We start from the raw sequence: 12,500 nt of genomic DNA, 5'->3' as shown, positions 1-12,500 counted from the left end.
AAGGAGGGGGAGGGAGGGATACTATCATTAGACCCCGATGAGAGCAGCAATTTAGATGGCAATTAACGCCCATCGCTGACGCACTCATTCACTCATACACACACACACACACACACACACACACAGGCAGCAGCATCCTCCCGCCTCAAATAAAAATGTAAATGAGTTGCTCTACGTTCCCATCCTCACAAGAACAGGAACACCCTCATGTCTTATTCATCGGTGACGTCACTTAGGGTGCTCTGTGTGTGTGTGTGTGTGTGTGTGTGTGTGTGTGTGTGTGTGTGTGTGTGTGTGTGTGTGTGTGTGTGTGTGTGTGTGTGTGTGTGTGTGTGTGTGTGTGTGTGACAGCGTTGGGAGTCTAATATTCCTTGCTTAATATCAATCTTGTTTTTTTACTTAATTGTTTTTTTTTCTATCATGCATTTCCTTCTTTTGTTTTTCCTTTTTTCTATTTTTTTCTCTTTTATTCATTTATTCATTCATTCATTCAATTCTTCTTTCCTATTTTGCCTCCTTCCTGATGTAACCTCCACACATTTTCTCTCCCCTACATTACTTCCCTCATTCGCTTCCACCCACTGATCCCTTCTTTCTCTCCTCTCCTTATTCGCTCTTTCCTCTCTCACTCCCTTCCTTTCTTACGTTTCTTCCTTCATCTCCTCTTAACCCACTTCCTAAATTCCTTTCCTCTCCATTCCCTCCCGCCCTACCTCTCTCATACATCTCTCCCTCTTCATTTCCTCCCACCTCTCCTTCCTCCTTCCTGACCTCGGCTCCCTCTTGCACCAGCCTCACGACCCCTCCTCCCTCAGTCCCCGAAGGCAGATGAACACCACTTACATCTTGCCTCCGTCAGATCAAAATGTGCAGTGACAGCCTCCGACACACGTGAGATTCCCTGGTGGGGGCGAGGGAGGAGGAGAGGGAGCGCCGAGGGGGAGAGACGGGGGTAAAAACAGTCAGGAGGGTAAGAGGTGGTGGTGGTGGTGGTTTAGGTGATGGGAAGTAGTGAGTGAATGCATCCCACGTGGGGTTAGGTTACGACGATAGTGGTAAAAGGGGGAGGGAGCGGAGGTCTTCCGCTGCGATTCTGCCAGTTGTGAGTCACGGTTACTTACACACGCGCACACACACACACACACACACACACACACACACACACACACACACACACACACACGAGCCACTTGCAGCCCTGCAACGCACGCATATCAAACACCGCCAGTCCGCCAGCCAGACCCCGACCGCCCCCCAATTTTACCTCCTCCTCACTCCCAATTAGTGTTGGTCCTCCCCAGCTGCGACGCCACGGAGGTGAGGAGGAGGAGGAGGAGGAGGAGGAGGAGGAGGAGGAGGAGGAGGAGGAGGAGTAGGAGGAGGAAACATATCCGTGGTGGGTGGTGGCGACGCGATGCTATAAGTAGCTAAGACACAATGGAGATTGGAGATGAGAGAAAAGAAAGGAGAGAGGGAGGGAGGGAGGGAGGGAGGGAAGGGAGGGAGGGGAGAGAGCGGAAGAGAAGAAGAAAGGAAGGAAGAGAGAACAGAGAGAGAGAGAGAGAGAGAGAGAGAGAGAGAGAGAGAGAGAGAGAGAGAGAGAGAGAGAGAGAGAGAGAGAGAGAGAGAGAGAGAGAGAGAGAGAGAGAGAGAGAGAGAGAGACCAAGAAAAAAAAAGAAAAAAGAAGTGAAAAAGGGAAGAAAGAAAGAAAGGAAGAAACGAAGGAAGAAAGGAAAGAAAAGAAAGAAAGAAAGGAACAACAACAACAACAACAACAACAACAACAACAACAACAACGACAACAACACGAGGAGTAGAGAAAAGGAGGGGAAAGGAGGAGGAGGTAGAGGAGGCAGAAGAGCTGTGTACACGTCAGGACTGCGTTGCTTCCCTGACGGCGGGTAATCAGGCTGATCACTCCGCCCAGTGAAATGTGAGGCTTTGGGACACGCTGAAAGGGAAAGAGAGAGAGAGAGAGAGAGAGAGAGAGAGAGAGAGAGAGAGAGAGAGAGAGAGAGAGAGAGAGAGAGAGAGAGAGAAGAGAGGGGAAGTAATGAAAGACAGTAAAAATGAACAGGCAGGCAGACACACAGATTAACACATGTGAAGGTAAATAGATAAATAGATAGTAGATAAACAGATAAAAAAGTAGATAGACAGACAGATAGACAGATAGATAGATAGATAGATAGATAGATAGATAGATAGATAGATAGATAGATAGATAGATAGATAAATGGATAGATAGACAGATAGATAGGAAAAGCAAGAAAGAATGAATGAACGAAAGAAAGAAAGGAAGAAAGAAGAAGAGAGAGAGAGAGAGAGAGAGAGAGAGAGAGAGAGAGAGAGAGAGAGAGAGAGAGAGAGAGAGAGAGAGAGAGAGAGAAAAGAAGAGGAAAGTATAAACGAGTGAATGGATAAATGAATGAAAGAGAGGAAGACAAAGACAGACAGTGAGCAATGCAGAGGAGGAGGAGGAGGAGGAGGAGGAGGAGGAGGAGGAGGAGGAGGAGGAGGAGGAGGAGGAGGAGGAGGAGGAGGAGGAGGAGGAGGAGGAGGAGGAGGAGGAAGGAAGAGCCAGAGAATAATGAGGAGGAAGAAGAGGAAACTGTGTAAAGGCCAAGAGAAAGAGAAAACGCTGAGATCCTCGTGTACGGGCGGAATAGGGAAGAAGAGCAGGCGGAAGAGGGGAGGAAGAGGAGGAGGAAGAGGAGAGAGACCTGGCCATCGGCTCTTCATCAATAATTTATAAACCTTCTTCCAGCCGCCTTAACCTGCTCTCTCTCTCTCTCTCTCTCTCTCTCTCTCTCTCTCTCTCTCTCTCTCTCCTCGGCGGGTCAGCAGGTGAGCAGGATGGTGTGCTTGTTACCCTCTTTCCCCTCATCTCCCACACGCACACCTGTCCTGCTTCACCTCTTCCCAGGCTCTCTCTCTCTCTCTCTCTCTCTCTCTCTCTCTCTCTCTCTCTAGTTTACCAAAGATTTCATGGGAGGAATAGTGATGTGCAGGTGTTCGTGTGTATAATGTCTATCTTTCCGCTTGTTTACTCTTATGTGTAAAGATTCATGTATTCATCTATGCGAGAATGAATGAATGCATGTATGTATGTAGCTATTATGTATGTATGTATGTATGTATGTATGTATGTATTTATGTATGTATGTATGTATGTAATTTTGTTTTATGTTTTCTATCTGTAATGTGTATCTATATAAGGAAATAATATGCAGGTGTGTGTGTGTGTGTGTGTGTGTGTGTGTGTGTGTGTGTGTGTGTGTGTGTGTGTGTGTGTGTGTGTGTGTGTGTAAGTGTGTAATTCACCTCGGTCGCCTGCTGGTCACCCAGCTAGTCTTCCCCATTACGGAGCGAGCTCAGAGCTCATAGACCGATCTTCGGGTAGGACTGAGACCACACCACACTCCACACACTGGAAAAGCGAGGCCACAACCCCTCGAGTTACATCCCGTACCTATTTACTGCTAGGTGAACAGGGCCCACACATTAAGAGGCTTGCCCATTTGCCTCACCGCCTCCGGGACTCGAACCCGACCCTCTCGAGTGTGGGTCGAGCGTGCTAACCATTACACATGTTTATGCAACACAAGATGGCTCTAATATTGACTCAAAAGAATGCATAAGAGACCTTGGTATTACCTTACCTGTGATGGCAGTTTTACCAATCACATAACCAATGTGACAAAAAAAGCGAGAGGCCAGGCTGGTTGGATCCTGCCCACCTTGTGTGTGTGTGTGTGTGTGTGTGTGTGTGTGTGTGTGTGTGTGTGTGTGTGTGTGTGTGTGTGTGTGTGTGTGTGTGTGTGTGTGTGTGTGTGTGTGTGTGTGTGTGTGTGTGTGTGTGTGTGTGTGTGTGTGTGTGTGTGTGTGTGTGTGTGTGTGTGTGTGTGTGTGTGTGTGTGTGTGTGTGTGTGGGTGGGTAGGTGGGTGGGTGTTTTGAGGTGCGCACGAGTATGCGTTGCGGAATGAACAGACAAAACACAACAAAATGATATGGAATGCGTTTGTTTTGAGCGTGTTGGTGGCTGAGTGGGGGAAGCAGTGGTGTGTGGGTGGACTGTAGGTGGGGCGTTAGGGGGAGGTCTGCAGCGGCAGGTATGGGACGGCCACGAGCTGGGTCAGGCCGCAGCGGCAGGTCAGGTTTAATCTACGCCCGCAAAGTTTCTCCCGTCTTGCCAGGAGGACCGAGCGACGGTAGCGGCGGCGGTGGTGACGATGCGGCGCGGACCCGTAACCCTCGTTTTCAAGGCTAGGCGGGAAATACAAGGCAGTACGGCGCCGGAGTGAAGCTGTCTATCAATCACTCCATCAACCAGGCAATCAAATCATCATCAGTGGTATGTCACGGTGACGCTCCCGCCGCCGCGACAGCCTGAGTCACCGGTGTGGCATCCCGGGACAGGCAAGAGGGAGCGAGCAGTATTAGATTGCGTGGCGTGAAGCGGCGTGGCGTAACGTGGCGTGGTGTGTCGTGGCGGCCTGCAGCGACGCCCGACACCCGGTAAGCGCGTGCAAAACCCCATAATGGCTGGGCAGCTCCAGATCTACTCAGGCGGTCATGGTGGCGGGTGACCAGCGGCCCTGAATGGCGTGCCACCCCCGCCCTGGCCCACACTACCGTCCCTCCCCGCACCGCACCGCCATAACGCCTCGAGGAAAAAAAATAATACAATACAACCCAGCTATTACCGCCACTATTGTCGCCGCCATTACGGCTTTCCATATCGATTGTAAGAGAAGGAAGAACAAGGAAAAGAAGACAACAACACGACACGCAGGAAAATGTTTCTACCTTTCCGCTCAGTGCCGACGTTGCACGACACTTTAAAACAACACAAAGCAATATAAGGAAAACTACCTCCACAACAATAGCTTTATAGGAGTTACTTTAAAAATATTCAGAAAAACTCGTACCATTGTTTTAGCCGAGTCAGATACTGGGAGGAATTGACTCTATAGCTGCAGGCCACGGCGTCCCCAGCGAGGTCACCATCCCACAGGACTGCTCGTCGCCACCCACTGACCTGCACGTCGACCCGGCAGCTACACGCTCTTGTTTACAACCCAACGTGCTTCTCAAATATTCAAGAACTAAGCCCAGAGGAGACTGCCGCGGTATATACGGACGGGATAGGGGGAGGGTGAGCGTGGTGGCACCCACACAAGGCACGGCCACGCGATGAAGGGATGGAGCTGCTGGGGGGAGGCATGGGGTCAAGGGCAGTTGATGATTGCAGAACGTGTGTGTGTGTGTGTGTGTGTGTGTGTGTGTGTGTGTGTGTGTGTGTGTGTGTAATTCACTTTTTGATCTTCTGAAGTCTCTGACGAGACAGCCAGACATTACCCTACGGAACGAGCTCAGAGCTCATTATTTCCGATCTTGGGATAGGCCTGAGACCAGGCACACACCACACACCGGGACAACAAGGTCACAACTCCTCGATTTACATCCCGTACCTACTCACTGCTAGGTGAACAGGGGCTACACGTGAAAGGAGACACACCCAAATATCTCCACCCGGCCGAGGAATCGAACCCCGGTCATCTGGCTTGTGAAGCCAGCGCTCTAACCACTGAGCTACCGGGCCGTGTGTGTGTGTGTGTGTGTGTGTGTGTGTGTGTGTGTGTGTGTGTGTGTGTGACGACAAGGTAGCACGAACATGTCTGGCGATCGACTCTACAGAGATCGTGCGTGTACGGTGCATGGTAGCAGCGGCAGCGGTAGTGGTGGTAGTGGTGGTGGGAGTGGTGGGAAAGAGGGAAGGATATAGTGATGGGGGCCGACAGTTAGAGGCTGTAATTAGTAACGATCGTGTAAGAGTTCGTGGTAGTGGTGACGGCGGTGGCGGTGGCGGTAGTGGTGGTGGTAGAAACGGTAGTGATAGCAAAGGTAGTGGTAGTGACAGTTGCATAGTATTAGTGACAACAGTAATACAGTTATGGTAGCGGTATGATTAGTGGTAGAAATAGCTGTGATGGTTATCGTTTTCATGGTCGCTCTCATTCAATATCACACACCGGCTCAAGGCGGTCACGGGGTTTGGCTGTGAGACCAAACACGAGGACACGCCAAAACATCCTGGGGTTGGGCCTCGAGACCTTCTCCAACACAAAGCAATAACAGGTGCAGCAGAGGGAGCAGGAAATAGGACCACGTCAGCGGCAGCAGGAAGGAAAACAAGAATGGACACGGGGCACACGAGAAGGAAAGAAAAAAGGAATAGGGAAAAAGAGAAATAGGAATACGACAAGAATAGGAGTACGGACAGAAAAGGAAGAAGAAAGAGGAACAGAGGAGGAAGTAGAGACAACAGCAGCAGCAGCAGCAGCAGGACTGGGATGCGAAGCTCCACCGAGGCCTCCCTACGCGCGAGCACTAATGAAGCTTGTTAGGGGCGTCTAGTTCCCGGCGAGGAGACTGAAATAGACGGGGGAAGACCAAGAGGCAGCGGCGGCGGCGGCGGCGGCGGAGGAGGAGGAGGAGGAGGAGGAGGAGGAGAGCACCCCACTCTTCTCCAACCCCAACAGCCAAACGCTACGAACCGAGGTGGCCCAAAGAGAGTAGAAAACGAAACGGAGCGAGCAAATGCGGAAAAATATGATAGTGGTGCTTAGGAGAGAGAAGTCACCACATCACCGCGTCACCGAATCGTGGCCACTCCTGGAGACACGACCCAATCAGACCAGTGCATCCTCCTGGCGCTGTGTTCATCTTACATGACAATGACAGACCAGCGCATCAGAATCCCTCACTGTCTGACGCCCCTTCTCGCTCGCCCTTCGTCTTTTGCCTGTTTCCCTGACGTGGCACCGAGGGGAAGGGCAACAGGGGAAGGAAGACGGGAAGGGAAGGATGCAGGAGGAAGAAACGGCAGGGAGCGTGGAAGGAGGAAGGGTAGGAAGTTCAAGTGTGTCTACGGGGGAGGGAGGGTGATATGCCAACGACCCGTGAAGGAGAATGAATGGAGACCGCTACGAAGGACGCTCCACTCTCCTCTCCTCTCCTCTCACCACTCCTCTGCTTTGCTCTACTCTACTCCGGCCCGGCCTCACTTATCCTCCCTACACTGGTTCTCCGCCTGACAAGACCTCTATCGCTAGTCCTCCATCTCTGCCACTCTCCTGTAAGTCGAAGAGTGGCAGCTGAAGGTGTGTATGTTGAGAGGGAAGGAAGGACAGGGTGGGGGAGGCCAGAGATGGAGATAAAAGGAGGAGGAGGAGGAGGAGGAGGAGGAGGAGGAGGAGGAGGAGGAGGAGGAGATGGAAGAAGATGAGGAAGGCCCGGTTGACAAGTGACTCAATATTCATGCTGGTGGTGACGTCACTGGCGACATATACACGATAACCCTGTTACGCCCTGAGCGTCTCCTTCAGGTCCTCCTTGCTCCTCCTCCTCCTCCTCCTCCTCCTCCTCCTCCTCCACTTTTTCTTCTCCTTCCTCCTCCTCATCGCAAACAAAAAATTACGTACTTCCTTGTCATTTTAGCTGTGTGTGTGTGTGTGTGTGTGTGTGTGTGTGTGTGTGTGTGTGTGTGTGTGTGTCAGTGACGGAGGGACTTGGGGACAGTTACGGGTTGTAGGAGGCACGGTAGGACACGGAAACGATAAAACACCTGCCTCACCCATCCATTATTCACCATAGCCGTCCCTGCCGCAGCCACCACCACCACTACCACCACCTCTGTTTCGACGGGAGAAGGGAGAGCGAGAGTTTGGTGTAATGGTTGACTCGAGGAAAGGAAGGAAGGAAGGAAGGAAGGTTGAAGAAGGCTACTGAAGCAGTTAGTGCGAGGATTCAGAAGCAGTAATGGTTGTGGTCAGCTAATGTGGTGTGGTGTGGTGGGTATGAGAGGTAGAAGTAGTCAGTGTGGTGATAGATGTGGTGATGGTGATAATCAAGACACAAGTAACACCTTTCTCCCATTGAATATTATTCACCGGCAGTGTGGTGGCCCAGTAACAGGTCCGCCACTACCGTGTTGTTCCCTATTCCGATCAGGTGCTGCCGCTCAGGAAGCCACGGACGTACATAACAAGGTAGTGGAGCAGGTAACAAGGAGCCCTGTCGCCCACAGCCCCGCCACGCCTTCAGCAGTCCCTAGCGAAACATTATACGGCGGTAGAATTATTATTATTCTTTCTCTAAGATTCCTTGGTACGGCGGTGCCTTGGGCCTCCCTCCTGGCCTGGCGGGGGGTGCGGGTTACGAGGCAACAACGGTATTTTTGCGCCGAGGGATGATGCCGCCAAGCCACCGGATCCTGGCTTTGTGAAGACGTATTGGCCTAAAGCGCTGCTCCGGAATGGGAAGGGCGAGGCGAGGCGAGGCAAGGCGAAGGGAGGGGAGCGACCCTTTCCTGGCGAGGGAGATGATGCAGCCTCGCAGGGCTTAACCCTTTCACTGCCAGGCACAGGGAGGCGTGTCCCTGCGATACTCTCTCTAAGTCCCCGGCAATGCCTTTGAAGTGAAGGGAGTCATATGTGTGTCTTCAATGGGGAAGTCAAGGAGAAGAGAGGCTTAGAGATTGTGTCCACGCCCACCGCCTGGCCGGAGGATGTGCACGTGTTGCTGCCTACAGGAAAGCAGCAATTCACGAGTCCTTAGACTGCTGGCGGGGACACGAAGCACCCAACCAACGCCCATGCGTGGCAAGGCAGGATGTGCCAGGGAGCGTTTTTAGGTTAATGTGCAAATCGTGGACGTAAGCAAACAGGCGGCGTAGCGGTGTGGCCTTGACGGTTACTCCTGACGTGCACAGTAAACACCCCACCACCACCTTGCCTCGCCAGCAGGAAGCAAGGCTGGTGGTGGTGGTGGTGGTGGTGGTGATGGTGATGGTGGGGGTAATGGTGACGTCAGCGCTCTTCTCTCCCTCTCCTTCTCTCTCTCCCTCTCACTCTCCTTCCCATTCACCCACGGCTGTGCTGAATAACTTGACGAAACAGCCTCAGCACCACCAACGCGACGCCGCCCTCACGAAGCAGACCCACGCACCACCGCAACCCCACAACCTGACCTGTGTGTTCACGCCTCGCCGCTGCCCTGACACCTATAAGCTAAGGCGAATATACTGCATCACTGCAAGCCGGGAAAACCACACGCTCCTTTTTTTCTCGTGGCAAAATGGAAAGTATATCGACTTGCGGTGCGCGGTCATGAGTGTCGGGAGCACCGTGTAAACAATGGAAGTAATGTGCGAACTGCAGAATGATGTCCATCCCTCCTCGCCCCATTACCACATGTGTACCAATGAGCGCCCTTCCTGTAACGAGTACTAACACTGCGGTGGAAGGAGGAGGAGGAGGGAGAGGAGGAGGACCAGGAGGAGAAGTAGGAAGCTGTATGGATGGCAGTGGGGATAGGAGGGATGGTCGCTGAGTGGCTGGCTGAATACAGTTTCTAAATATTTACAACAAAGAATTCTGCAGTTTATGGTTAGCACTGGAAGACATGCCAAGGTGGATGGTTGTGAGGGAGAGAGGAGGGAAAATTGAGAATGAAGGAGGGAGGGACGCAAGGAGGGGGAGAAGAGGGTGTGAAGAAAAGTGGAATTCAGGAAGGGAAGGGGCGAGGAAAGTAGGGAGTAGGTAAGAAAGAGGAGTGAAAAGAGGAAAAGTGAGCGAAGATCAGAAGCTAGCAAAGATAACAAAAAGTGAAGAAGAGGAGTGAGGAAGAGCGGGGAGTGAAGGAAAGGAGTGAAGAAGAGAGAGAAGGAGTAAAAAATTAGGAATTAAAGAAACTAGTAGGAAGTGAGGACGGGAAGGAGTGCATAACAAATACAGTGAAGAAGGGGAGAAAGAAGACAGCAGGGACAAAGAAGAGAGAAAGAGAGAGAGAGAAAACAAAGTAATAGTAAGAGTAAGGAAGTAATGGAGGGCATGAAGCAGGCAACTTGGGTAAGGGATGTGTGCCTTGCTTCTTGCCTACCACACCAACAACTTGCCCACACCACCCATGTCCTCTCCTCCTCCTCCTCCTCCATCCTTCACCCCGCCCCCTCTCCTTGTGCCCTTCCTCCATCCCTCTCCCTCTCTCCCTCTCCCCCCCGTCTCTCTCTCTCTCTCTCTCTCTCTCTCTCTCTCTCTCTCTCTCTCTCCGCCAACGCCTGCCTCACTCACCCACCCGTGTACGCTTAGTGAAAATCTGCAGATCGCGTCCCTCACAACCCGGTCAGTGTGCGTGGCGTGCGGCGCGGCGTGGCGTGGTGTGCCCGAGCAAGCCAGCAGCGTGGCATGTGCTTCCCTCCTGCGGGTGAATGTGTGCTCTATTGCATCTCAAATTGTGCAAAACCGGATTATTCCCCAAGTGACACCAGCTTGTTCTTTCTGCAACACTAGTCTCCCTCGTGTAACAATATTCCGTCTAGCCGTGCAGTATTTTCATCTCTCGTGTAATATAATCTTCCCACGTCGCCAGAGGAGTATTCTTCCTCCTTGCTGCAATAATAGCTTAGTCGTGCAATACTTTCTTTCCTTTCTCCCGTGCAACACTATACTTTACAACGGTGCAACGTGACTTTTAGCAACGCAACACAAATCTCCCGCGCCGTGCAACGTTTGTTTACCTGCAGGATGAATGGGACTTGTTTTGATCACGTGGACACTACTCCCATGAAGGTAATGGAGGTGGTGATGGTAGTAGTAGTAGTAGTAGTAGTAGTAGTAGTAGTAGTAGTAGTAGTAGTAGTAGTAGTAGTAGTAGTTTTATTTGTAGTTCTAGTAATGGTAGGAGTCGATTGTAGTAGTAGTAATAGCATTAGCAGTAGTGGTTTTGGTGATGGTGGTGGCAGTGGTGGTGGTTATGGTTCAGGGCGTGGTTAGGGGCCGGGTGGGTGGGTCAGAAGGGCGTGGCGCGGTGTATAAGGCAGTCTTAAAGTGTATGTGTGTGTAGAGTGCGAAAGTTAGTGGTGTTGTGTGGTCTTTATTGCGAGTCTTCGAGGAGGAGTGTGAGAGGAACGGAAGTGGTGGTGGTGGTGGTGGTGGTGGTAAAAGTAGTTGTAGATGTAGATGTTGTCGTTGTTATTGTTGTTGTATGTCGTTAATATTGTTGTTATCTTATTTAATTTATTGTTATCGTTGTTGATATTGATGTTGTTGGCTGTGGTGGTGATGGTGGTGGTGGTGGTGGCAGTGACGGTGACGGTGATGATGATGGTGATAGTAGTGTCCCAGTTATTAAGATTGAATATCACTGTAACAAAACGTACATTTACCTTGAAAACACACACACACACACACACACACACACACGCGCGTAGTGTAGCGGTTAGCACGCTCGACTCACAATCGAAAGGGCCGAGTTCGAGTTCCGGGAGCGGCGAGGCAAATGGGCAAGCCTCTTAATGCGTGGCCCCTGTTCACCTAGCAGTAAATAGGTACGGGATGTAACTCGAGGGGTTGTGGCCTCGCTTTCCCGGTGTGTGGAGTGTGTTGTGGTCTCAGTCCTACCCGAAGATCGGTCTATGAGCTCTGAGTTCGCTCCGTAATGGGGAAGACTGGCTCAGTGACCAGCAGACGACCAAGGGAAATTACACACACACACAACCCACCACCCACCACCCACCTCCAGACACACACTCACATAAGTAGCTCCCCTAGGACTGCATAATGAGAGAGGTGAATCACGCTTTCTGGAGCGAAGAAGAAAGACTGAAGGCTGAAGGAGCAAGAGCAAGGTCCAATAATAGATCAATGGTGGCCTCAAAGACACGGTTCTTCTATACACACTCCACGCCACCAACACTGAGCTACGTGGGCTCTTCCCGTGAATGAGATCCGTGACTCAGAAACACAAGGACTCGAGAGGTGAATCTAAGAATAGCAGGGCAGAATTCTAGGTAGTGGAAGAATAAGCTTACCATGGTGTGTGTGTGTGTGTGTGTGTGTGTGTGTGTGTGTGTGTGTGTGTGTGTGTGTGTGTGTGTGTGTGTGTGTGTGTGTGTGTGTGTGTGGGAGGATGGGAGAAAATGAAAGGAAAGTACGATTGCGGTGTGATGAAATTACATACATAACCATGACACACAAACAAAAAATAAAATAAAGAAATGAATAAAAGATAAATAAACAGCTCTCAGAAGCAATATAACAGAAAGGTATACACGTAAGCAAAGCACCTCCAGCCAAGCTGTGTGTGTGTGTGTGTGTGTGTGTGTGTGTGTGTGTGTGTGTGTGTGTGTGTGTGTGTGTGTGTGTGTGTGCGGAGGTGTGGTGTGACATAATCAAGCACATCCAAGCGTTGCCTCTAGGGATGAAAAAGAGTAAGGAGGAGGAGGAGGAGGAGGAGGAGGAGGAGGAGGAGGAGGAGGAGGAGGAGGAGGAAGAAGAAGAACAGTAGAGAAGAAGGGAGTGATGAAGTCGTTTTGGTGTTGGTGGAACAATGAGAAGAGGAGGAGGAGGAGGAGGGTGGTAGCAGTGGGCGGGGCTTTAACGATGGGTGGGAGGAGGAGGAGGAGGAGGAGGAGGAGGAGGAGGAGGAGGAGGA

The 12,500-nt window shown here is 51.2% G+C and overlaps 1 protein-coding gene across 2 annotated transcripts in view; it reads left to right on the top strand.

The window, feature by feature from the left end:
• LOC123514853 overlaps positions 1–12,500 on the top strand; it is a 44,564-nt gene that overhangs the window by 11,010 nt on the left and 21,054 nt on the right. The window contains exon 1 of one of the 2 annotated variants that reach the window (XM_045273102.1): positions 10,069–10,636. The exons of the other annotated variant lie outside the window; for it this stretch is intronic. Coding sequence (XP_045129037.1) covers positions 10,592–10,636 — 45 coding nt within the window. The 5' untranslated portion in view covers positions 10,069–10,591. Of the gene's footprint in view, positions 1–10,068; positions 10,637–12,500 lie in introns of those variants that run through there. 2 annotated transcript variants of the gene reach the window in all.

Source organism: Portunus trituberculatus, chromosome 38 (genome assembly GCF_017591435.1).
Source record: "Portunus trituberculatus isolate SZX2019 chromosome 38, ASM1759143v1, whole genome shotgun sequence".
In the NCBI taxonomy this organism is placed as follows: Eukaryota; Metazoa; Arthropoda; class Malacostraca; order Decapoda; family Portunidae; genus Portunus; species Portunus trituberculatus.
The sequence above is the reverse complement of the archived record's forward strand: the minus strand, read 5'-3'. Positions and strand labels throughout refer to the sequence as shown.